The sequence below is a fragment of the Micropterus dolomieu genome, linkage group LG19 (assembly GCF_021292245.1).
Source record: "Micropterus dolomieu isolate WLL.071019.BEF.003 ecotype Adirondacks linkage group LG19, ASM2129224v1, whole genome shotgun sequence".
Classification (NCBI taxonomy): domain Eukaryota; kingdom Metazoa; phylum Chordata; class Actinopteri; order Centrarchiformes; family Centrarchidae; genus Micropterus; species Micropterus dolomieu.
In genome coordinates this window covers 4837902-4865721 of record NC_060168.1, presented here as the reverse complement: position 1 = coordinate 4865721, position 27820 = coordinate 4837902, and the positions used below count along the sequence as shown (strand labels likewise).

The 27820-nt window shown below is 41.3% G+C and overlaps 1 protein-coding gene across 1 annotated transcript in view; it reads left to right on the top strand.

Moving 5' to 3' along the window:
- LOC123957568 (storkhead-box protein 2-like) overlaps positions 1 to 10899 on the top strand; it is an 81156-nt gene extending 70257 nt beyond the window's left edge. Inside the window, exons 3-4 of the mRNA XM_046030456.1 lie at positions 1325 to 3716; positions 5764 to 10899. Of these exons, the coding sequence (XP_045886412.1) occupies positions 1325 to 3716; positions 5764 to 5968 (2597 nt within the window). The 3' untranslated portion in view covers positions 5969 to 10899. The remainder of the gene's footprint in view (positions 1 to 1324; positions 3717 to 5763) is intronic.
- Positions 10900 to 27820: the final 16921 nt, after the last annotated feature.

Here is a 27820-nt window from a genome sequence, read left to right as displayed (position 1 = left end):
TGTATTACCAACAGTAACCTTGGAAACGGTGGTCCCAGCTCTTTTCAGGTCATTGACCAGCTCCTCCCGTGTAGTTCTGGGCTGATTTCTCACCTTTCTTAGGATCACTGAGACCCCACGAGGTGAGATCTTGCATGGAGCCCCGGTCCGAGGGAGATTGGCAGTCGTGTTTAGCTTCTTCCATTTTCTAATGATTGCTCCAACAGTGGACCTTTTTTCACCAAGCTGCTTGGCAGTTTCCCCGTAGCCCTTTCCGGCCTTGTGGAGGTGTACAATTTTGTCTCTAGTGTCTTTGGACAGCTCTTTGGTCTTGGCCATGTTAGTAGTTGGATTCTTACTGATTGTATGGGGTGGACAGGTGTCTTTATGCAGCTAACGACCTCAAACAGGTGCATCTAATTTAGGATAATAAATGGAGTGGAGGTGGACATTTTGAAGGCAGACTAACAGGTCTTTGAGAGTCAGAATTCTAGCTGATAGACAGGTGTTCAAATACTTATTTGCAGCTGTATCATACAAATAAATAGTTAAAAAATCCTACATTGTGATTTCTGGATATTTTTCTTTTAGATTATGTCTCTCACAGTGGACATGCACCTACGATGACAATTTCAGACCCCTCCATGATTTCTAAGTGGGAGAATAGCAAAATAGCAGGGTGTTCAAATACTTATTTTCCTCACTGTATTTACATTGACATTTAGTATGATGATATACACTGAACAAAATTGTAAACACACTCGAAAATGTGCAATTAAACTGTATTGGGGGGGGGGATCCAGTGGGGTCCGGAAACCAGTCAGTATCTGGTGTGACCACCATTTGCCTCACGCAGTGCAGCACATCTCCTTTGCATAGAGTTGATCAGGTTGTTGATTGTGGCCTGTGGAATGTTGGGCCACAATCCTCCTCAATGTCTGTGTGAAGTTGCAGTCAGGTCGAGACCCCGATGAGGACTACGAGCATGCAGATGAGCTTCCCTGATACGGTTCCTGATAGTTTGTGCAGAAATTCTTTGGTTATGCAAACTGATTGTTGCAGCAGCTGTCCGGGTGGCGGACTGGTGGCGGACAGCTGCTTAGAGGTGAAGATGGTGGATGTGGAGGTCCTGGGCTGGTGTGGTTTCACGTGGTCTGCGGTTGTGAGGTCGGTTGGATGTACTGCCAAATTATCTGAAACGCATTTGGAGAGGGCTTATTGTAGAGACATGAACATTCATTCTACACGTAATTTCTTTTTTTAAAACATAATGAAAAGAGAATCGAATGTGAACCTGTTGTGTAAAAATCTGCTTTAAGTGCTTCTTGTTTCTAATTTTGTTCAGGTGTTCCCACGCCAACGGAGGAGGTTCTGCACCACACGCTAAGCATGCTGGTCCGTGAGCGGAAAATCTACCCAACACCCGACGGATATTTTATTGTAACCCCCCAGACTTACTTCATCACTCCGAGCCTGATCCGAACCAGCTCCAAGTGGTACCACTTAGACGAACGATCTGCTGACCGACACCAACAGCAGCAACATCAGAACCAACAGCAGCATCAGCAGACGCAGTGCACCTCACCTCTCTCTGGCACCATCACCCCATCCACCTCTGGAGCCGTGCGAGATCGAACACACCCAAAGTCCAGCCAAAACCACAGTGCGGGAGGTGGGGATTCTTTTTACAACAACAGTTACCGTGGGGAAGACCCCCCTAGCCACCACACCACTTTGCAGCGCAGATCCCCCAAAGACCACCGGGAGGCGTACTCGTCCCCACACTCCCCACAAACACCTCCTCAGCAAGCAGGAGGCAACACAGAAAAGAATCGCAGCACCCTCGGGTTCCCCTTCAAGACGGACACGCTCACCAAGCATCGAGGAGGGGGAGCAGGGGGGGGAGGAGGAACTGGAGAGACTGAGAAACAAGCAGGTGGAGGAAGTGGTACAGGAAGTCGGAAATTTGGTTTGAAGCTGTTCCGTTTGAGCTTTAAAAAGGACAAGGCCAAGCAGCTGGCCACCTTTTCTGCACAGTTCCCCCCTGAGGAGTGGCCGCTACGTGACGAAGAGACGCCTGGCCAGCTGCCACGCCATGTAGAGATGGAGATCATTCGGAGAATCAATCCTGACCTCACCGTGGAGAACCTCGCCCGGCACACAGCGGTCATGAAGCGTCTCGAAGAAGAGCGGGCCCAGAGGAGCAAAGCATCATCAGCCAATCAGAGCTCCAGAAGTAGGAGAAGTGGGGGTAGACACAGGAAACAGTCTCAGACCAAACTCAGTCGCTCACATAGCAAGACTAGGGCGTCCCGTGGTGAGCCGAGTGATGGTTCCCACCTGGAGCTGGCTGACAGGGACTACAGAGCCTACTCATCCTCACTTGCTCGGTCACCGAGGGAACATGCCCTAGCCATGGAGCGGCAGCGGGCCCGGCTTCACCTGGCACACAGCAACCCCAACATCCTCGACTCATCCCACCTGCCGGTCACGCCAGAGTGGGATGTGTCCGGAGAGCTCGCCAAGCGACGCACAGAAATGCCTTTCCCAGAGCCAAGCCATGGCCCGTCCGCCCACCACTCCAAAGTCCACCGCTCACACTCGCATACCCAGGAGAGGAAGTCGAGAAACGAACGCAGCGACAAGGCCAAGGAACGTTCCAGATCCATGGACAATTCTAAAGGACCACTTGGGGCCGGGTTGATAGGACCACCCGATTATTATGACGACCGGAGCCGTTACTATACTGATGATGGCACCCTGCGAGCCAATCAGATCTCTTCTCACTACTCTCGTGCCACACCCCCCTCAGCTAAGCTGCCTGTGGATTCTTTGGGAATGGATGGTGGCAGGAGCTTAGAGAAGAGTAAGAGCAGGGACAGCCTGCCAGCGTACTCACCCAAACCACTACCCAGCTCTATCCCGCCTGATGATTACTTTCAGTGCACTGGTTCCTCTGAGGCGGTTCTCATAGCACCAAACCCACTGGGAACTCTGGGCAAAAATAACCATGATGGATTAAAAATGGGCAGCACGGACAGGAAAACAGACAGACAGACACCCCATCCCCTAGAAAATAAAGAGGATTTGTCAAAGGTGGGACCTAAGGGTGGTAGCCTGCCTCCAATATCTCTCTCTATCCCTGACCCCCCCCTTCCTAATGGACGACCTCCCCACAGTGCCTCCTCTGGTCAGGAGAAACGTAAGGAGATCTTTAGCAAAGACACACTCTTCAAACCTCCTCCTAGCCTCCCTTTGCCTGGCTACAGCTCCCTGAGAAAACCCCCGGCCCTTGCCTCCTCTACTCTGTCCTCGTCCTGCGATGCACTTGATTCCCAGGAGGCCTTTGATGCTCCCAAACCTCTGGTTGCCACACCATCTGCTCTCCCACAGGGGATTGAACCCTCGACCAGTGCTGCAGAGGCGTCATTCGACTACTACAATGTCTCAGATGACGATGAACTCGAGGAGGGAGGGACTAAAAGTCGAGGAGAGGACGAGAAGGCTGGAGGGGGCATTGTTGGGATGGGAGGGGGTGGAGCCGGGACCATGCAGTGGCTATTGGAGAGAGAGAAGGAAAGGGATCTACAGAGGAGATTTGAAAGAACCCTCACTTTCCCGGGTGCTAAAGAGAACCTTCCAGAGCCTAGTCAGAACCAGCAGTCAGCCCACTCAGCTAGACTGGACAGTATGGACTCTAGCTCCGTCACTGTTGACAGTGGATTCAATTCACCACGGTGAGAACATAGTATATACATCCTGTGTACATACACACTATTACCCTGTTTCTGTACCCAGTACTACATTGCAATCTAATATACAATGCAGAATTCATCAAATGCAGTGGATTGCATTGTGGGTTGTTAGCAAAAAGTAGTCGTTTCTGTCCTTGTAAGCTAGAATTTATTTTTCATTCATTGCTCATTATTTTAGTTTTAAGGTAAGCTGACAATGCTTTGGCTAGGGCTGGGTGATATGACCAAAAAATGTTATCACAATAAAAACATTTCATACCATTCAATATCGATAATTATCACAATAAATGTCAAATCATTAATTATTTCAGGTTTAAAGGCCTCCTGAGTGAAAGTAGAAGAAAACAGATGGTTAGCTGTGGTTTTAAACTTTTCCTTATGTCAGAACGTGACAAACACTTGCTGCCAAACAGTGGATTACTTCACAAATCTGAAGTAGAATATTCAAAGTGATTCTGATCAAATCTTTTTTCAACAAATATGATATGGCACTCCCTTTTCCTCAACAAAATTAATATCTTAGCTAGAAAAATTAAGAGCAAATCATTCGTGATTCAAATGAATTTCTTGACGATATATTGAACATATGTTATATTGTTATTGAGAAAAATTATTTTGCCATTAATTATCATTATTGATTTATTGCCCAGACCTAGTTTTAGCCCCACTGTAGGTTTATATCATGTCCTACTGCAGTGCAGTTGGAAAAAAGTATTTTCAGTCTGGGTCTGTCCATCTGAAATAGACATAATTCTATAGAATCTGAATCCAGTATCAAATACACTTGTTGAATCAGAATCACTTATTAAATCTAATTTGTTTAGCTTTCAACATTTATAGAGAATGTATGGAACCTTTGTATACTCAAAGGTTGCATCAGAAATTAGTCACCCATTCACTATTCTTAATATATAAGAAAATTTCAGTGGTTCATTTTGCATTTTTCTAATGAAGTGTATACATTACAATTTAAGGGTTTGTTAGCAAAAAGCAGTTTGTTCTGTTTGTCCTTTCAACCAAGGAAAAAAAGAGAATCATGCAAAATTTAAAGCTTTGCTAACAAAGAGATGAATGGTTTGATATGTGATTCTGGATTCTGCTGCTGTTGACCAGCAGCATTCCTAAGCTGCTGTGCTGTGGTGATGAAATCCTTTATTTATAAACATCATCTGACAAAATCAACAGCTTTGCTGTGTATTTGTATTTCGTGATCACAGAGAAAGTTAGAGGTTGGAGTCCTTCTGAACTTTACTGCCACACAGCCCTGACCCTCACTGGGGAGGCTTACATCGTTTTGGAAAAGCTCTGTTTACCCTGTACACACTGAAACCCTAAACTGAAGTTTTAAGATGTATACACTCAATGCCATTTTGGAAAAGCTCAGCTGTAGGGTGAAAGTAGCTAATTTGATCTGCATGGAATGCTGAAGTTGAGAGAAAATGATGTGTTATTAAATGTACTGGCTTTATGTGGATACACTCAGTGTTAAGGATAGAATCAGGCAGATGATTTTCCTGCTGCGCTCACAGGCTGTGGGACCAACTTTGCATTTGTTTTTTTGCATTCAGGTAAGCAAATAAGACAAGCGCAAAATGTTCTCTCTCTTTGATATGACCAATTATTACACACTCTTTGGCCCAAGCATTCTAGAATATGGAAATCAGCCTTTTGGAAGCCAGGAGGGCCTTCCTACTAAACTTGGCCTAAATAATATGCAATAAAATATTGATATTAAATGATACAAAATCATAGTTTGAATCAGTAACAGTTTGATCAAAGTATAAGGTATCAATAATAAGAATTGGACCAAGCAGTGAAGTGAAGGACACAGTTCTTTTAGTAGTGTTGATGCTGTAGAGAAGTGTGTTCTAATCCAGCTGGCGAATGTACTTCATCTGTGACGATGAACAAAAATCTGAATGTGTGTCATACAGGGAACATGGTTCTGTCTGTTTGTCTCCAGCAGAAGTGGAAACATCAAGCACTTGCTCTGGTGTTGTATAATTTCTCATTGTGTGTCTGTCTGCAGAACAAGGGAGAGCCTAGCATCTAACACCTCTTCCATAGTGGAGAGTAACCGTCGGCAGAACCTGGCGCTGAGCCCTGGCCACCTTGGCATTACCACCGGCAACGGACCTCCCTTCTCCTTCCGCGCCATTCCAGAACCTGCCAGCACCCAACCAGAGAAACTCCAGAAGCCCAGCGCCTGCCTTGCGTCAATAACCAGCGTCTAGGGGCGGAACTAAGGGCTGGGTGGATTGCTGAGAGCTAATGGACAGGGCCCAGAAAATAAAGGTCCCACCACTAAGGACTGTTACACCTTTAGACTGACAGACTCTCTGAATCAGTGGAGCTGCCACAGGGCCACTGTGGAACTATAGCTGTTAACACACACACACACAGACACACACACACACACACACTTACAGATACAAACAGAGGACTTTAGACAACCTGGAAACTGCTCTCTCACACCCCACACACACGTACACACCAGGCCACCAGGCAGATGGACACACTCTGACCATGTCATTCTGCAGCCTATAGTTTACACACTGCTGTTGTGTTGTTTCACTTATGTGGTTTCTTGTGTGTGTGTGTGTGTGTGTGTGTGTGTGCGTGCGCGTGCGAGTGTGTGTGTGTGTGTGTGTGTGTGTTTGGGGAGGGGGGGGGTAAAGTTTGTATAATCTGTAATCTCAGGTCATGTTATTTCCCCTCCCATTCCAGCTGCTCCAGATCAGCGCATCTCCCTCTAGTGGTGCCTCCTGGTATTACACACTGAAGAGACTACTGTTACTGATGGTACACTTACTGATCCAGCTCCTGCTCACTACTTGTTTCTGTCAGTTCTCTCAAATTCACCACTGGCAGACATCCTGACAGTTACTACCATTAACCGTCAGTCTAAAATGCAGCAGTGTGAGGTGGTTAGACAGTGAATAACGTGACAGGGATGTTTTTACTGTAACCCCCTCTGTAGAATGAAGCTGAGCAGCTCTTGTGTCTGTTGGATTCCATGATGCCCATCTGAACTGCCTGAACACGGTTTAACTATCCCCTCCAACTGTTGTCAGATATATGGAAAGCCTGAGGTGTAGCTCCAGGGATGAGGTTTTTGATTAGAGACTAAAAGAGTTTCATGGAGACAGAACTTCTTCCAGCTTGTTCTCTCTTTTTATGTTACCCCTTATGCCCATGGGATGCAGCTGTGCCATACATATTTCAGCTCTGTTGTGGCCGTCATTCCAGCACATGTACCACTGTCCACTGGACACATGCTCTATTCACCACTCCACCATTATAACAGGCCAGGTGTGTTTTTCTCAAAAAGATAAGACTTTATTTATCCTTGAGGGGAAATTCAACAGCAGAGAAACTGGCTGAGTGGTAAAGAAACATAGAGAACTATTTGAAGGAAATTTATACAGTATATAGATTACAAGTCAATTTGTATACAGTGTATAAATGTCTATATTTACAGACAGTTGACATGAAATTAATATTTAATGACATGCTGCGTTTTGCTCCTGACTTTCTCTTTATGTACATATAGTTTGTTTAGAGTCACCTCACAGTGGTGTTAAGATATAAGCTACTGAGGTCCTGCAGGTTAGGTCACAGCCTGTAACACCCACAATACTGGCAGGCAGAAAACTTGTTTTTCTCTGTCCAGCTAGCATGTTGATGTATTCACACTGACTGCTGAGGCAGCTCATTTCACATGAAAATGAAAGGTTCCACTATGGCGGTCACAGCACTAAACACACAGTTAAACTTCACCTCGTTCCTTTCAATAAGCATCACTGAGATGTGTGGATATCAGTGATTAAAAGCAGTGTGGTGGGGGAGATACTACAAAAGATGTGGCCATTGTTGTGTCTGGAGCTGCTGCCTTGCTACTACCCCTCCGTATGGCACTCTGTGCTATTGATGCTACAACGTCACAGCAGGACCTCAGTAGAAACAGAAAATCTTTTTGATTTTATATGGACAGTTTTCAGTATTTATTGCTTATATACGATTCCAAAAGTTGGAGGACCATGCGGAGTGGGTGGAGAAATAGATGAAAATGTTGGCTACACAACTCTAAACAGTTTTAGAAACCAAGCACTTTCCTTCCAGGAAACACTTGAAACAGAAATACCAAGAACAACTAAACCAAACAACAGCCAGTATGTGAAGATGGAACGGCTGCATACGGTGGACATGGGGGGTCACGGTCACATCACTGTAGAGTTTCAGAGCTAAGCTGTTAAAAAGTGAGTAGCTTACTTGAACCAGCAAAAAGCACTGATCCTTTATGTGTAAATCCTGGAATCAGTGAAAGTAGATTGTTTTGCAGTTAAAGGCCAGCCCAGCGTGTACGAGTGCAATCATCAGGAGCAGCTGCACGGGCACTTGATGTGGCTGAGTGCCCAGCAGAGAATATGAGATATGATCCAGACTAGTGTTATACACAACAAGCAGGGATGTGACTTAGTCTTTTGGTTTCAGTAGTTCTTTATTTATACACAACTTTACCATTAATTTACATTTCTATCAAGTTCATGACTACTTGAGTTTTTCTTCAACCAGTTTGAATCAAACCCTTAGCCACTCTCACTCCTGGTGCTAAGTTGTATTATGGTCAGTGATGGCCATGATAATGGTCATGATAAAAAGAGTGATGATATAGTTGGAATATAGTATTAAATGGCTGCTTACACTTTTTTTTTTTTTAAGTTTCACCTGCATACGTTTGGCAGTGGCCATTTAGTGAAGCATTTGGGTGAACATGACTGGGATTACACAGTGACTGAACTGATGGACGGGGTAACCACTGACTCTGGCACGGGGCCATGTGAAATAAGACCTATATTTGAAATGTATTGTTTTCATCATTAAACCCGACCTGAGCTGTGCTGGAACTTCTGCAGTCCTATAGCTCAATCATTTCCCATCCTCCTATAGGTTCAGGGAGCTGTCAGTCATCCCAATGTTGTCGTCCTATAGGCTCCTCTACAACTACCTCCACAGCAGCAAAAACAGCCCTCCGTTCTGCTATCACACTGTCATCAGCCTCTAGCCTGTGAATGTCTACACACACGTTCATACACACACACACACATATATATACACTAACACACTACACATCAAAGTGCTGGACGCCCATGCCCTTTCTTCACTAACAAGGTTTCTTCTAATGGTACATAATAACATTGTGTTTCAGCTGCATTAACACCCCCCACCCCCCTCCCTGTCATCATTACAGCCTACTACATAACTTCCTCTGCAGAGGTCCCAGAAAGGGACTTCAACCCAAATAGTGTTTCCTTCTCACCAATAAGATGTGTAAAACAAAATCCTGACATACTGCGATGCAAGCTAGCCCACTGTGGCAAGGCACAACAAACTAAATATCAGATTCAGTGAGGTTATGCACACTGTAAGACCCCAGACCCCCCCTCACTGGCCTCCCACGTGCGTACACATTTTGTTTGTTGAAACGCACGACCAACCCCGACATACTGCTACTGGGAATCGAACTCATGCAATGGTAGACTGGAACTGTACCTCTTCACCACCATGTGCTCAGAACAAACGTACCAAACACTTCTTTCATGAAAACTCCCCTGATCGCATTAAAGAACTAGTCAAATGGCTCCAGGTACAATGTAAGAAGGTATTATCCTTACCACTGAAGTAGGATTCTACTCCCTGATCTCTGTTGGGGAGATTAGTTCGCTCTCTGCTCTGCATCTTGACACTACACAAGGGTCCAACTGTATGTGTTTTCACTACAGTAAAATGTTAAGTCTGTTTCAACTACTAATACTAGGGCTTTACCCTCTTCTCCCTCTGTACAACGGTACTGGTTTATATTCTGTCCCTAATGGACTGACATTTATCTTCTACGAATATGGTCTGTCAATATTTTATGATTCTAATCTCTGTTATGCCACTGGAAGAGATTTATAGTTCCACTGCTGTTCTTGGGTTTTAGTCCTCAGGGGTACAGGGACCTAAACTCCAAAGGGGACTTAAACCCTGGAGGGTATTTCAGTATTCTAGGATTGTAGCAGGGTTCTAATACTACTTAAGGGTGTTAGTCCTTTTCCTGTCAGTATTCTAAGGGTATAGTGTACATCCTTTGTGTATCTGTAAGGGTACACACATGCAATCATATCCAACATGTGGACCACCGGATTATCAAGTTGTCTGATCCTGTGTCACCATCCACTGTTTTGTAAGTCCTGCCCATATTTGTCATAAAATCACCCTGTTTTCATTGTTTTGATATTCTGTATAATGAATGAACTGTGTACGGTTCTCGTCTCTCCCCTAACCCAACAATAGGCTTCCATCCATTACAAAACAGCAGTAGGGCTATAGTCCTTACTACATCATTACAGTAAGGTTCTAGTCCTAATTATACCTATACAGAGGTTTATAGTGCCAGTTGTACCCACATAGTTGGGCTTTATCCACTATTCTATGACTACAGAAAGACACACAGACAGGGATATGTCAAGATTTTGAAGAAGTCTCTGTTCCACTTTTACCATTTAGAGGGTGACCTGTCCCTACAAATACAGTAGTTTCAGTCTATTGTACCACTAATATATTTTTTACCACTACAGTTAAACTTCTGTTCCTACAATGGAGTTTAATCTACAATGCACCACAGTTCAGGGGTTTTAGCTCTTGTTCCACAGCCACAGTGGGGTTCTTGTCTCTGTTCCATCAGTAAAATAGGGCTGTAGTCCCCTCCCTGGGTTCTATCCCTTATGTCTGATGTTTGCACTGCCCCCTTCCCCAATCCTCCTTGCTACTGTCCCAGTGGCCCTCCATCAGTCCCCTCCAGCCAGTCTTCTAACCTTCCATCCCTTTTTTACACTGACGGTCCATGAAATGTCTTCCCTTAACATCTGCGGTGGTTTATAAAAATGGAGGTTCAACAATAACATTGTTTCTAATGGTGACGGTATGTCATACCTGTAAATGATGTTTATCTGTCATGCCTAGTCAAATAATTTAAACAATAAAAAGAGGGATTTTTTAAATGTCTATAATATCTAAAAGTCCCTTTGATGTGTAGTACTGGTGTTACTGTTGTTGTAGTGTATGTGATACCATATGGGGATTGTGTTACTTTTTAAGATAATAAAATAACAATGTTTGGTTACACCACTGTTGTTTGTTTTAATGCGAACAACATTAACATCACTGCCTCGTGAGAAAGCAGCACTGCAGGCATTGTGGCTCCGCTTCTTTGTTTAATATATTTTGTTTTTGTCCTTTTAAAGTAGGTGCCATCAGTCTCCAGCTCCAGTCCAGTAAGCAGCCCACCCATAGACAGTATATTACTGGACGAAGCCACCCCGCAGATTTGAATGGAGAGCAGTGAAGCCAGTTTTGGACCAATAAAATACTACTAAAGGGCTACTTCCAGACCGCACCAGCTTCTGCTGTGCATGATGGCGCAGCAAAACCGTGGTTTAATGACGTAAAGGAACGGCAGAAACACTGTAATTCTAGTAGCTGCATAGCTGCGCCAACAAAAAGTCTCATGGCTCAGAGTGTCTGACTCACATCGTCACTGTTTAATCAGCCCACCTACGAGGCTCACCTGCCAAACATCAACGCAGCGTCACTGATGGCTGAAGAGTTTTTTTAGATTCACAGAGAGTTTATAATCTAAGCAATACGGTTACATCTCTCATGTGCAACGGGGTGTCACAGGGTTTTGACTACATAGAACCTTCCATGCAGGCATTGGTCAGCTTCACTGTTCCAACTGTGGCTTACCACCTTGAGCCCACCCATGTAACTCAACAAATTTGGAAAACACAGAACAGCACCACCCTAGGGCAGGGAGGACCAGCAGAGTAAATACTCAGGGCCAGAACAAGGCTATGTGATGACAGGTGGGATTTACCCAACCTTCCCAGGGTGATTTTCAAGTAGTATACAGTAGTCTAATGGATCAGTATCAGTATACTTTTCTACTCTAGAAAGGTCAAGCATGGCCTTTATCTCAAATTTCCAGTCAACATGGACGAGAAGGGCAGGTGTGGCTTAGGATCATTGACGGTTCAACCCCCGCTCTTCTAAATGAAAGCTGTATTTTTGCAACCATTTACCATTCACCAGAATTTAAAGGAGCTATGTGTAGTTTTCAGCGGGCTCTAGCGGTGCAGTTTCAGATTGCAACCACAACCTTTCAGTGGGTTTGAACTCATGAGCGAGCCGTAACAGAGTCCGAAACACCTAAGACAGCTTCACACAATATGATGGAAACTGAGGTAAACTCCCACTGCAACATTGCAGTACTATTTTTATCAGCTTGACTCAATGCTTGTTGCATGACAACAATACATTGACTGTTTTAGGCCGACATCAAAGGTCAGCGTTAGCTCGCCTGCTGGCTTTTCCATAACTGTGTGTATCTTTCCCCGGATGTTAAGTAATGCCAGCATACTTAAATTTATCGGATGATAATGAAACGGTTAGTGAACTACAAGGAATATTATAAATAAAATTGTTGCCACAATTTATTAAAAAGCTGTAGTAGGCAAATTAACGTTACTGTAGCAAATTGGCCTAGCAGGGTGTTGTGTTGCACTTTTGGACACAAAAGGGACTTCCCGCAGGGCCGGCCCTGACATTGTTGGAGACCTAGGCGAAATTTAAAATTGCCATCCCCCCATGCCCAATCCTTAGTCCACAGAGTCATCACTCCTCTATCATCAGGAATTGTTCAGCAGCCAAATTCACAATTTTGGCTTTTTTAGATATGATGATCAGCCTCCACATTCTAGCCTAAATTGGGAGACCAAGCCTAACCTGGTATCTGGGAATGAGACCCTCCCATAAACTGTGTGTCAACCCAGATACTGTTTTCTTGCATTGTAGTGAATTTATGGGTTTTTTTCCCTGAAATGCAAGCATTGGTTTAGTTTCAATGTTGGAGGGAACAAATGAAGAGGAGGTTCTGGGGGTCCTCCTGCATGCTGGTGAAAACATCTCCATCAGTTTATGGTGGAAATGTCTTTATCTATATAAAGGTAATGACAATATTAAGGTGGCAGGTGACAATATAATGCAGAAATGGTTTCAGGCATTCTGTAGCTTTTCTTTAAAATATGTTTTCTCCTGTAGATCAACTTTTTTAATTTAATAAAACCTCTGCGACAGTAAACATGCTTAGCCTTCCCTCCTCTTTTGAGTCTTTTGTTTGGGGAAGTAACCTCTTTGTGAATGTGGCATCTTTTCACCTCAATGATAATTTAATTCATTTTAATTCAGTTAGAGACTCTTGGACTTAAATAAATGTTTCAGCAGGATTTTTTGCTCATCTTCAAAACTTTCTGCACATTCAGAATCTCTCACATATGTCCAGAAACAAGTCGCAATATTACGAGACTAAAGTCATCATTTAATGAGAATTCATAATATTTTTAGTCTACCTGCCCTATACCTGCTGGCCTGAGTTGATTGGCACCCCCTGACATTATGTACCTAGGCAACCGCCTGTGTTGCCCATGCCACTGGCCGGCCCAGACTTCCAGGAATGCATAAGTTTATCATCAATTCCTTTACTTTGTTTGCTCTGTAAATACAGAAACATAAACACATCAGCAGAACGTTGTGGCTGCTTACATCTTGACTGATGATGTTTTGAAAATTCCTGTTCCCTCTTTAACTTGCATGAACATAAACACACTCACACTGACAATATTCTGCGCACACACAACTGGCACACACAACTTGCAAAATTCTAATACAAATCTCATACATGTACAGACAGTCCGTTATAGTCTTACATATTCATTGTATGTTTGTGTCAGCACGTTTATAAATGTTTTCATCACTTTGGCTTACCAGTAAATAGCCAACAGAATCGCAACCACATCAGCAGAACGTGTGTGCCCTACTCCATAACCCAAAGGAGCCCACACATGCCCAAAGAGCCTGCGTAAGCCTTATGCTGTGTTCACATACAACGCAAATTTAATCCTCGCAACGCTTTCCTCGCACTGGTTTTATCGCTGGACAACTGCTGAGTGTTCACACACAACGCAATAAGCGAATAAAATCAATACGTGAATACTACAGCTGTATGAACCCGAAGCTGTAAACGGATCACACTGATGCCGAAATAACTACAACATGACACAGATTTGTTAGACATATGAATTCATGCTTTGTCAGGTCCGTCAGTAAGACAGCAGGACAACAACTTTGTAAATCTAGAGTTCGGATCGATCAGGGCTACGCTATACTAACTTGTTCACAGTAAAGTACAACCATAGCTGGAATAAAGTTACAGACACATATTTTCTGAACTCACCAGGTAGTTCAACTTAGGTAGTAGCACTTTTAAGAGATTTTAATGATCTTTTAATCTGAACTGACTCTGGAGGTTATCCAATTCTTATGTTTTTAGATCTTACAGCAGCATTTGACACAGTTGACCACAGCATCCTTATTTCTTACCTCGAGCATGGCATGGGGATTAAGAGCACTGCCTTAGAATAGTTTAGGTCATACCTGTCAGACAGAGATTTTAGAGTCAGTTTTGGTGACTCTGTTTCACCTTCTGTGTCCCTCACATGTGGAGTTCCCCAGGGTTCGATTCTCGGGCCAATTCTTTTTTCATTCTATTTGCTTCCCCTTGGATCAATCTTCAAAAGACATAACATCAGCTTCCATCTCTACGCAGATGATTCGCAAATCTACCTGCCCATCAAAAGAAATGATGGTAGTTCTTTAACAAGATTGGTTGACTGTTTTAATGATATTAAAGCCTGGATGGCCTTGAATTTTTTAAACTTTAACGAGAGTAAAACTGAGGTCATGGTTTTTAGACCCAGCGGCACCTCTGATGTCTCACAAATAGACCTGGGCACTTTGCAACCTTATATTAAGTCTGTTGTAACCTTGGAGTAAAAATGGAATGTGATTTTAAAATGGAGGAGCAGATCAATTCTGTTGTGAAAGCAAGTTTCTTTCAACTTAGGCTTCTTACTAAGCTTAAGCCCTTTTGTCCCTCACAGACTTTGAGAGGGTCATACATGCATTTATCACAACACGCCTTGACTACTGTAATGCTATGTATGTAGGTGTTGCCAGGCCTCCCTCTCTCGACTACAACTGATTCAAAATGCTGCCGCCCGTCTCCTTACTGGAACTCGTAAGCGAGATCACATCACCCCTGTTCTTGCCTCTCTTCACTGGCTCCCAGTTAATTTTAGGAGATTCTGTTGTTTGTTTTTAAAGCCCTTCATGGACTAGCTCCAGTCTATCACTGATCTGTTGAAGCCACATGCTCCTTCAAGGTCATTAAGGTCTGCGAACCAGTCTCTTCTCGTTGTCCCTAAACCACGGCTCAAGAGCAGGGGGGATCGAGCTTTCTCAGTCGCAGCCCCGAGACTGTGGAATGAATTGCCTCTTCATGTCAGACTGGCACCAAGCCAACCGGTTTTTAAAGCGCAACTTAAAACCCATTTTTATTCCTTGGCTTTTAATCTGGCATGAGAACTGTATGTTGTATTTGTCTGGTGTTGTATTTTGTCTATTTATTGTTTCATTTCAATGTACAGCACTTTGGTCAACTTGGTTATTTTAAATGTGCTTTAGAAATAAAGTTTGATTGATTGATTGATTGATTGAACTTCCTCGCTTTCTTTTCTCAAAGTAATATCCAGTTTTGTCAGATTTTTTAATATAAATATGAAGTAGTAGTCCAACAGAGCTCTGCGTGCCAACCGACGCTAACGACAACAGTGGAACCAGAAATGCAAGGAAGCTAGCTGCTGAGAAGAGCAAGTGAAGATAAATCAATCCCAAAAACTATAGTAAAAAGTTAATTTAAACAAAAGCAGTTAACTCTGAGCTCCTCCCACGGGTAAACGCCGTATTTGTCAGAGCACAATCTGACCGACTACGGGAGTTTATTTGTCCAAAAGCTGCAGCTACACTTCCCCATACTTTAGCAGCTCTCTGTCGGCCAGTGGCATTTCACGCCCCCCGCTCTGCCTGGTCCTTACCAAACAACGCTCTGAAGCCGTCGGTGACGTCCGGACAATCTCACCACTAATAGGCTTTTGCAGCATAGCATTATGCGAATTTCTGGCTCAAGTTAAAAAATTTGAACTTGAACGAACCAGCGAATGCTGCAAAAAACACATCTTTGCATTGACTTTGTATGTAATCAAGCAGCCCAATATGCTGGATTTCAGTGTGAACACAGCATTACTCATTAGAACTGTAAATTGACCTATTACAGTTATTATTGCCCAAGAATATACATCAATTACCACACCATACTCAAAACAATGAAAATAATACAGTACATCAGAATGGGGGGTGCCCACTGTGTAGTGTCTATCAATATGCCTAACAGAGTCCATTAACATGGCCAACATTGTTGTGGGTCTCACAGTTGTCCTGCACCGTTGCATTAAAAAAACTCCCAGTTTTGATACAGCATGTTGCTAATGCTGTGAAACATCGCAATTTGGTTAGGTTTAGGAAGAGATCATTGTGTGGGTTAAAATAACTACGTAGTGTCAGTTAACTAACGTAAGTTAAGTAACATTATTTGCGTAATTTATGTTACTTATAAAAAATCTGTTGTTTACTTTTTTGCTTCACACAGGAAATGAATACCAGTGTCCTGGTCCATCCACTTCAACCATCTTACTTCCTAATCATCCTCGGACCAACTGCAAGTTGTACAGAATGCAGCTGCAAGACTTTTGTCTCAGACCAGCAGGAGATCACACATTACTCCTGTGCTTCAGGCCCTTCATTGGCTTCAGATTGGTTTTAGAGTGCACTCTCTCCCTTTAGCCTTGAGAGCCTTGGATTCTGTGGAAACTTTAAGAAAACACCTTAAAGACACATCTTTTTAGACAAGCATTTAACTAGCCAGATGGTTTTGTATGTTACGTGTTGTTTTTATTTGTTTTTAGTTTTTAGTTCATTTCATTTTTCACTATAAAGCACTTTGTGATCCCTCTTGTCTGTGAAAGGTGCTATATAAATAAAGTTTACTTACTTACTTGGACTATTCTGTTAAATATCTTACACCTACCTTTAGTGTTTAAACGTGATGCTACAGGGATTTCTCCAGTGCGCTGAACTTTGATGTAAGGTCTTGACCATGCGTCCATATGTGACAACTTGGGAGTGAGAACGGGCACATAAAACTTTATTGTTTTTTTTTCTCCTTATGTGGAGTTTGTGTTGGAGACTGTGTTGTGTTGGGAGACGACCTGTTTTTTTGGTCTTAGTGGACTCCAATTTGTTAGCTGCAGTGTTGTCACTATTGTAGGCAAGAAGAGGCTCGGGAGTGCGTATGCAGAAGATCTGACCCAATTCGTTTGCATATACCGCAGAACAGTGGCTACTCCAAGCAACAGAGAAAGCATGCGAGTGGTTCGTTATTTATGTGAGGTGATAGCCCATTTACAAACAGGCAGTACCAAAGTAAATTATTGATAAGTTATTTCATTAAAAAAACTACATATTATATACTTTAACAGTTCAGAAAAATTTTAAACGTGAACATTTACAATTCCGTGAGAACCAATCAATTCCATCTGCTACAGAAGATCATGTGGTATGACAAAAAGCTCCAGAACAGTTACTGAATTTAGCTTAAAGCTAGGGTAGGTAATGTTGGAGAAACTAGCAAGAGGTTTTAATTTCTTGATTGCTGTCTGGATGTAAAGATAATTTCAATAAAAAGAACAAGACATGCTTCTGAAACAAATTGCCTTCCCCAGCTTTAAAGTGAGAAACTGATTACTCTGATATAGCTGTTTTAGTGCCATGGTTAGATCTGAAACCAGACTGGAACACCTCTAATAAACTGGATAGAAAGAGTAAAAAAGGGGTGATGTCTAGGACTGCAACTAACCATTATTTTCATTATCCTTTAATCTATTAATTCATTTAAATTGTAAATGTAAATGCTCTGTATTTGTATAGCGCCTTTCTAGTCTTTTCGACCACTCAAAGCGCTTTTACACTGCATCTGCATTCACCAGTCACACACATTCATACACTGAGCCTAAGTGCTCAAACAGAAACTAACATTCACACTAACTCATTCACTGGCGGAATAGGGGCAATTCGGGGTTCAGTATCTTGCCCAAGGACACTTCGACACGCAACCAGGGGGAGCCAGGGATTGAACCCGACCTTCCGATTAACGGCCAACCCGCTCTACCTCCTGAACCACAGCCGACCCATTTAGCTCACGCATTTATCCAAAGTGACTTACAATTGCTATACATGTCTACAATGGTGGATGTCTCCCAACGGGAATCAAACCCAGGTCTCCCACACCAAAGCCAAGCATCTTATCTATGCGCCATTCAGTCCCTGGCTCCTCTAATTTGCATGTTGAAGTGTCCTTGGGCAAGATAACCAATGAGCAGCCACTGCCATCAGTTTATGAGTGGGTAAATGTGACATGCAGTGTAAAGTGCTTTGAGTGGTCAGAAGACTAGAAAGGTGCAATACAAGTATAGTCCATTTACATTGATGTTTACTGCAGCTGTTAATTTTAATCAAACAGACCTCAGAACTGTTTCACCAAAATTCCACATCCCCACCAGGAGAAACAATATCCTGGACCATGTTTACGCAAATATTCTTGTCTGCAACAAAGCTCTGTCCTCATTTTGGACAATTAGACCAGACCATCCAGCTGATAAAAACTGTAAAAACAGCAATGTGTGGACAGATGAATGTACAGCAGCTTCACAGGACTGGCATATGTTCTGGGAGACCGCGGTCCGGGTATCTCTGGATAATCCGTAATTCGTTTGTAATTCAAAAACGAAAATACCGTTTATCTGGTTTTTGTTTCAAAACGAAAAACCAATAAAACACGGGCCGTTTTTCATTTTTTGCAGTTCATTTTATTGTTATTCTTTTTTGAACAAACAATGAAGAGGGTCTGTGAACTTCAGTCAATTTCGTTTTTTCGTTATAGACCATAAACGGAAGTCACGTGGTCTTTTCTATTATAAAACCTTCAAAATATTTCATTCATATTTATAAGCCTTCTTGCTATGTGGGAGCTCAACCAGAAGAGGTCGCTCTACCACCTTCTGTGGCGCCAACAGGCTGCAAGGTTCTGACCTTTTGACCTGTGTTTATATCAAAGAGAAGGCTGGCACTGCTACCAGAGGAAGCTAATCACTGAGTTTGAAGGATTTGCAGAACTTCACCTGCCTCCCAGCTGCTCTTTCTATTGCACTATAGCTGCTAAAAACTTTCAGCTTCAACAATCTTCTGCTGCCCCTTCTGTGTCAAAACAAAACTTTTCCAAAACAAATCTGTGGAGTTCTATACTTTGCTATTTTTGCAATTTTGAGACATTTAATTTGCCAGTGAAATATAAAGTATTATGATACTCAATTAGATTAAATATTTTTAATGCAACATGTTCATGCAGCCTCCAAATTAGTTATGTAGGCCTACTTTTATGTGAAACCTGGTGACCATTGTGAGTAAAAGCATCTTTTACTACCTTTCTTGGGTTTAATTCTGTTTGATGAACCACCAGGGAAAGGCAGTGCTTGCTCTGTTTGTACCTATGTATAGTAAAATAAAAACGAAGTTGAGTCATTTATTTTTTCTCCCTGGTACTCATCTCAGGGCCTCCCAGATTTTTCCCAATACCTGGAGGATGTGAGCCTGTGCAGGGTTTGAGGACTGATGATAGTAGCAAGGCTGGCCCCATCACCTACTATCACTCTCTGTTCAAATAAATGCTGGACTGACAGGACAAAGCAGAACCCCACTCCTTCCTCCAGCACCAGAAAAGGGTCCTGTTGTCACTATCAGATATTTACATCATGATTTATGGTAAACACAGCTTGTGGGACTGTTTTTGTGGATAAGGATGATGTCAACGTATGTCTTTTAATACACATTTATATCATACAGTAGGCTTTATGTACAACAGTCCAGTGAAGCAGGGCTCTGCAGTGCAACTCTGTCACTCCCTGTCATGCCCTTAAATGATTTACAAGCATAGTGGGTGAGTGAAGACTAAAACCTACTGTAAATGTTGTTATAATGTTAATGTTATATTATACTAATAGCATTTATACTAGTTCCTCCTCCAGGTTGGGGTTAGAGCCTCTGCAGTGGACAGATGTAGATTTAGCCAGAGTCAGGATGTCATTGTGCCCGTACAGCCCCCTCCTGAGAGCAAAACATTCCCCTTGTAGTGTTTTACATCTGTTTGGTTACATAAAGTGTGGTGTGGGTTGTGTGGCAGAGATGCTAAAGGATAAAAGCAAATTGTTAACACCTCAGCATCTACAGAAGCCAGACATGCAGGGGGTTACATGAGGGCCACCAGGATGCCCTGACATCACACACTGGTGTGCCGCCACCTAGCAAGTCACACACATAAAACACCACACAATAAGGCTAAGTTGAAGGCACACTAACTGTAACAGAGTCTCATAAACAGAACCCACATTTAAAATCAGGACACAAAAATCAGCAGTTGATCAGGCAAAACGGGGGTCTTGGCGACAGGTGGCTTAAAATGCCTGTAATAAAAATAAATTAGAAAGTGTTCACAAAAGTTAAAACAGTTCTGCATCAGCCTCGAGGCATACCATCTTAAATCCTAACCTGCTCCCTGATCACACTGCAACACAATACATCAAGAGAGATCCTGAGTGCTCCCTGAATATCAACTCTTAAAGAGGCATTTGTCTCCAGGTGTGTGCCCGCTACTGGAGAGGCAGGGTGGCGCTTACCTGAGAGGGTGAAACTAGATTGTGGCATTACTAGGCCGAAAGCCTACCAATCACAATGAGAACTGAATACCCACACAGGCTAACTAATTCAGTGATATACAAGCTTACATTTAAACAGCTAGCCTTGTTATCAAACTCGAACCATCGGTTAATATTTAGTTTTCTCAGTGTTATTAAGCAGCTAGCTATCTGTAGCTCACTATTGAAACATACAGAGGCGGCCAAATAAAAGCCTGCTGCCATCTGAAAGAAACACTTAAGGAACCACCAGTAGACACACACACTGTAGTTTTTTTGTTTGTTTATTTTTTATAAAGGGGACTGTGGCCAAACTCCCCTAAACAGACGAGAAAGTGAGCACATTGTTCAGTCTTCTCCAGAGCAGCCTTTACTGCCAGTTAACAATGTGAGGGGTCATCAGTCAGATGAACACCAAGCTTTATTTGGACATTAAGCCATTAATTCAAAAACACCTCAGAAGAAAAACCTTCTGGACATTCCCTCTGTCACGTCACAAAATACCAACAGCAACTTTTAATAACATTTTCTCTGATACAAATGGGCAGACTCAGAGCAGGATTGAGTTCCCTTCCTCTTAACATATCAAACATGTCCCACAAAACAAGCAACACGCAGCACTGAATCCATCCTTCCACAGACATCCCTCACAATGTCTTAATGTTGCAACATGTCTGCAAAGATAAAGAACCACATTGACAGTGCTGTACATAATTTTGAAAACCTACCAACTGAACATGAACATTAACTCGACCCAGTTACAGTTTAAATACATCCAATGCACAAAATAAGAATTACAGAAAGAGACTTTTAAATGATTTAAATGCTATTATTTTCTTTTAAAGTTGAAAGCCTCAAATATTAGGTTACATGTGAGGTATTGTCTGTAAAGATTGTGCAGGTTATTAGTACTAAAGGTGGGTGACCCAGGTAAAGTGGACAGATTGGAGCTGTGTACAGGTCACCCATGTATTTCAATATCCTTATGCACAAAAGCAGAGCCACAATTACAAGCTGTGCTTTACCATATTTCATGATCTAAAAATCCAAAAGTGACAACAGGGCTCTTTTATGGTGCTGGAGGAAGGAGTGGTGTGCTGCTTTGTCCTGACAGACCAACATTTATTTGAACAGAGAGTGATGGTAGGTGACTGGGGCCAGCCTTGCTACTATCATCAGTCCTCAAATCCTGGACTCAGTTTCACTTGTATTTTACTTTACACAGGTTTGAACAGTGCTTTCAACATAGCTTTCCCTGATGGCTCATTAAACAGAATTAAACCCAAGAAAGGCAGAAAAAGACTTGAAAGCCCCAGAGCTAGAGGAGATGCTTTTTGACTCTCAGTAATGTAGTAAGTAAAGTAGGCCTACACAGTAACAAATGAGCACAACAGGCTGCATTAAAATATTGAATCTACTTAACTAACATAATAAGAATATAACACTGGAGTGTTTCCAAAGGAAAATAGAAAAGTATAGAACTCCACAGATTTGTTTTGGAAAAGTTTTGTTTTGACACAGAAGGGGCAGCAGTAGATTGTTGAAGCTTAAAATGTTTAGCAGCTATAGTGCAATAGAAAGAGCAGCTGGGAGGCAGGTGAAGTTCTGCAAATCCTTCAAAATTAGTGATTAGCTTCCTCTGGTAGCAGTGCCAGCCTTCTCTTTGATATAAACACAGGTCAAAAGGTCAGAACCTTGCAGCCTGTTGGCGCCACAGAAGGTGGTAGAGCGACCTCTGCTGGTTGAGCTCCCACATAGCAAGAAGGCTTATAAATATGTTACAAAACTAAAATATGAATGAAATAATAGAAACTTAAACAGGCTAACTGCTATCCTAAGCAACATTTAACATTAGTTCACTTAATCTGAAGTTACAGGTCACCAATGGTCTGGCTGTTAGGGAGAACTAAACATTTGTCAGAGTTATTATTATATTAGTTTTTATTTTTATTTCAGTTAACTAAGTTTTTTTCACAGCCACTGTTAGTTTAGTTTAGTTTTATTTAAAACGTTATTTTAGTTTGCTTGCTAATCACACAGTAGATGGACTACTTTTATTTTGAACGTTTTATAATAGAACAGACCACGCGACTTTAGTTTATGATCTATAACAAAAAACGAATTGACTGAAGTTTACAGACCCTCTTCATTGTTTGTTCAAAAAGGAAAAACGATAAAATGAATCGCCAAATACAAAAAACGGGCCGTGTTTAATTGGTTTTTCGCTTTTTGATTCTGACACCAAAGACAGTTATTTTCGTTTTTGAATTACAAACAAATTACGGATTATCCAGAGATACCCGGACTGACCGCCACTCAGGAGAACCACCACAAAGCCTGAATGAACGAAGCGGTGAGGCCTCCAGCCAGAGCCAAAAAAGCTTCTCTCTCTCTCTCTCTCTCTCTCTCTCTCTCTCTCTCTCTCTCAATTTTCAATTCAATTCAAATTAGCTTTATTGGCATGAATGTATAACAACAATATTGCCAAGGCATCATACAAACTACATAAGAACAATCAACCCCATACATTTCATTAAACAAGTAATTAAAGGGTAAAGTAATTAAAGTGTATGTGTGTTTGTGTGTGTGTGTTAGAAAAATTTTAATATATTAAAAATTCAAATAAAAAATATAAATAAAATGTAAGCGTGTGTATGTGTGTGTGTTTCTATCCTGATGAGGACCATGGCCTGACATATCACTCACGCCGTGGTGACCAGTTTTTCCACAAGCATTGCAATCAATAGAAAACAGCCTCCTGATATGCCTGGTGAAGTTTTTTTGAGAAAAAAAAATTGGTTCCCACAGAGTTGATTTTCACTACTTTATGTGTGCCCTAGTGGTCATAAATGGTATTGCAGTGTGTGAATTTGCACTGGTGGGGACCTTTTTCCTGACAAAGTGTGTAAAAGTGTGTAAGTGTGTGTCCCATATAAACTTCATATTTTATGCATAGTATTATATTCTGTGCACTTTATTGTGATCAGAATTTTATATTATCAAATTATTTGCCCTAAAGTCAATGACGGAACCCATTTAATCTAACTTCCTTTCAAAATGTTTTTTCCTTTGGAAGAACAATAACAACAATATTTCTGAAAAAAGAAAACAATATAAATTGATAAGTATGAGTACAAACAATTATTTGTTAATAAATAAAAGGTCTATTTATGTAATATAAAATGACCTCAAGTAACAAGAGTCAAAATACTAAGGAAGAAAGAAGAAATGTGAGGAACCCATCAGTATTGTAGCAATTTCAGTTATCATAAACTTTTAAAGTTTTAATTATGTCATGATACACCAATATTGACTAATCATTCTGGTGTCAAAAAAGTCAAACCCAGCCTGATTAAACGGCTGGCCTGCAGTCCCGACTACCGTAGTCATGAAGTGCTTTGAATGGTTTGTTAAGCAACAGGTCAAGACTCGCCTCAGTGCAAATCTAAATTCCCTACAGTTTGCATACAGTGCCTGCAGATACTGCTGAGAGAGAAAGGGTGCTGGTTTGGGAGGGAGGGCTACCTCAGCAGGTAGCTAAATTTACAAGAATTTGATTTTTAAGATGAACTAGGTTAAAAAGGTCAGCTACACACAGCTTTTGTATTAGCTTGTTTTATAACACTTTGATTTTAGCCTAACCAGCACACATTTTTGTGGAACATACTGGCGATGGATGAGAAAATATCACTTTTCTCATGTTTATGCTTGTTGAACAGGTATTTTGATAAAGTACTATAACTGGATTTTTATTTGTGAAGCTTTTATTGCACTTACACAAGTGTAGTTGTCGTTAATTTGAGTAAAACGTAATCCCTCACTTCACCTTGTGGACAGTCTCTCCTCTCTGCTCTGCTGTATGTTCTGTTTGTGGAGGATCTGAACTGCATCCTTGGTCAAACTTAGAGAGGACAAAGAGGAGAAGCTGCAGTGTGACTAAATCATTAAACCAGAACTTTTAAAACTACAAATAAAAGAATTCAGAGCCAGGTTTGCGGGGCCTTCCTAATGTTGACACATTATATCCCATGTTCAAATAGGTAATTACAAAGTAAAGCAATCTGTGCTTTTTTGTGTGGCACAATATATTTGTCTTTCTAAATTACATTTATGCAATGGATTCAAGATGCAAGATTTTAAATTGGGTTACATGGCTTTCAAGGTGACAAGTGCTGTATCATTACATGTAACAATATCATATGTTCTTCATAAAACTCATGTTCTGGAGAAACTGTAATACATGGGTCCTCTGTCTATGTTTTTTAGAACTCAAAAAGTCCAAACCAAGAGGGGGAAACCAGACTTCCGTCTGGGTTGCTTGCAACTTCCAAGATTTTGGTAAGTGTCAAACAAATGATTCAAATGTGTTCCAAATGACAGGCCTAATTATATATATTTTTTAGCTAATGGCTTATTTCACCCCGTTATTGTTATCCTTCCAGGTAACTAGAATTGGATGTGGTTGTGTGTGGTTGTCTGTGCATTTCGAACTACAAGCATAGATCTACCCTCCATAGTTTTTTCATAATCTGCAGATTTGTGTCAGAGTGAGATAAGCTCTCATGGATCCAACATGCAGAAAAACAAACAGACATGATCCCAATTATACATTCAACGCTGTGTAGTTAGCATGCATCTTTAGTCTATATATCTATTTATATAGATGTAGACTTTTAAGCAGTTTGAGTGAACCCTGTACATACTTTTGAGAATATTTCTTAAGGGCTTTGTTGATGTAACGGGGAAAGGTAAGACAGGTCTCGCTTAGAGTAATTTAGCTGACCCCATAAGTGTTTTATGACATTCTAGCTTTAGGTATTTCTCACATGTACTTGTCCTTGTCAGGGAGACAACAATAGACTGATTAGTTAGAGTCAGTAGCTCAGAAATCTGGCTAGCAGATATCAGCGTTCTCTGGGAATCTTGCAAGGTTGAGTCCTACAAGAATGTTTATAAGAACTCACTGGCTCCACAGATTAGAGTACAACTCATGGATAGTGAAAGATTCCAATATGACAAAGCATTGAAGTCTAAACATCAGATAGATTTGTTGTTTTAGGTTAAAGCCAGCTAAAGATGACCTAATAGAGAAACCTACAGGCACTAGGGGGAAGACATAAACATAAAAGGGACCAAAAGATGTTATCGTTCAGATTTGGTGTTAGGTAGCAAATTGACTTTAGGCTAATCTAACATCTCCTACCATAAATTATTATATTACTGATTCTAACTGATTTTGCCAGTTTCTGGTTGTTTGATAAGGTTTTAGTTACGTGTGGTCACTGTTAGACATGTTTGTAGGGGACTAGACTCTGTACTTACCAACTATAAAATGTGTGGTGCAGCAGTTAATTCTGGTCTTGAATGCTAAAGGTTGTGGAATCAAATCTTGTTTTTCAATAATAATTAAAAATGTTTAAATGTAGTTTACTTCCTTAGTGTTGTAAATGAAGATAGCAAAATTCACTTCTAAACTATACAACTATTAATATTAGAAAACATTATTATTATTATTATATAATATAATGACTCAACTGTGCACTAAGCTAATTTATAATGGGAGGTGATTTAGTTTGTGGAAATGCCAAAAATTATGATATGAATGCTATGCAAAAAGTAATAATTAAGATCCCACAGTGTTCTGCACTGAAATTCAGAACTGCACTAAGCATTTGGAAAGTATGGAGTCCAGTCTACTACTTGCAGACACTTGCAACAATGACCACACACAGCAACTGACCACAATTTGACCACAATACTAAACTTAATCAAGAAACTAGAAACAGGTTAAATCAGGAGGACTTGCTGCGTCATGCAGTAGCTTTGCCAAGCAGTCTAGAGACTCTAGCAAACTGAAGTTAAGCCCAGTTGACTTGCTCCATACACACTGATTGACAGCCTAATTTGCCTAAAGAGTTGTTGTTTTTTGGTAAATTTTGGAGCAGTGGTTGATAATTTATTGTAGACTGGGTGACAATACAGTGGTTGGAGTATTTGCAGTACATTGGTTATAATACATTTAACATACGCTGCATTGCAATCACCATATTTCACATTTTTTGTGGTATTCCATAGTGACAACCTACAGCTTTTTCATTTTATAAACTATTTATTCTTCTGATAGGAACCCCAGCATCCAACAGAAGACAGCAGACCTCTTTACGAGCCTGGCGGTGTTGAACCTGCTACCAGAGGTATCCCACTGACTGAGTTGCAGTCAATATTACATACCCTTTTTGTACGTTACCTTTTTCTTCACAGCTACACAGACACTGTGTAACATTATATCCAATGTTAAAATAGGTAGTACTAAAGTAAAACTCTCAGTGCTTTTATGTGTGGCACAATATATTTGTCATTCTTTTCTCAATCACATATATGCAAAGCAATCAAGACGCAAGGTTTTGAATTGTTCCAAAATACAGAAAAACCAAAGGTGAATGTATGATTGGGATCATGTCAGCTGGTTTTTCTGTATGCAGGAATACATAAGTTTGGACTCGTCCTGTTTCCTTATCCTGTACTTAGACTATTCTATACAAAAATACTTTGTTAAAAACTTTGTAAATAAATTATTTGCTTTGAAAATGTAAAAAAAATGTAAGCTGCATTAAAAGCAGTGGAGATGATTATATTCCATCAGAAGACTTAGGACTTGGAAGCAGTTCAGAGGAATATTACGATATTCCAGTGGTGAAACTAAAGAAACGGAAGCTGTCACAGAGAACTGACAGAAGAAAGACAGTGCCCAGTACTTTCTCTGATAAAGATGACAAGAAAACAGAAAGTGAAAACTCTGATGACACAAACCTTGGAAATCTTAGTAATGAAGCAACAAACAAGAAAATGGCAAGCAATGACTTTTCCTTTAAACTCAAAGGAACGAAAATTGCATTTTGACCACATTAGAAATAAAGGAAACCGTGCTCATAATGATGAGGTCCTACCATCTGGTAGGGGAACTCTGATTCCAAGTCAGCACGCTAGGAAACCAGTGAAACCAAGTGACTACATGCACTGCACAAACTGTGAGGCTTTGCTTAAAAGAAAATCCTTATGTAGGCACATGTCCAGGTGCGAGCTTGCACAAAAATGCGGCACAACAAAGCCAGGCAAAAGTCGGATCCAGCCAACCACTGATGAGTTTGGTGATGACATTGCACCCATAGGTATCCCATAGACTCACATACACTACTTTCCATTCTATCCATGTCTTTCTAAACACTGAGATAATATTTTAATTTTTGTTATTTTAACAGGATCATCAACACCTAAGAGAAGATTGCA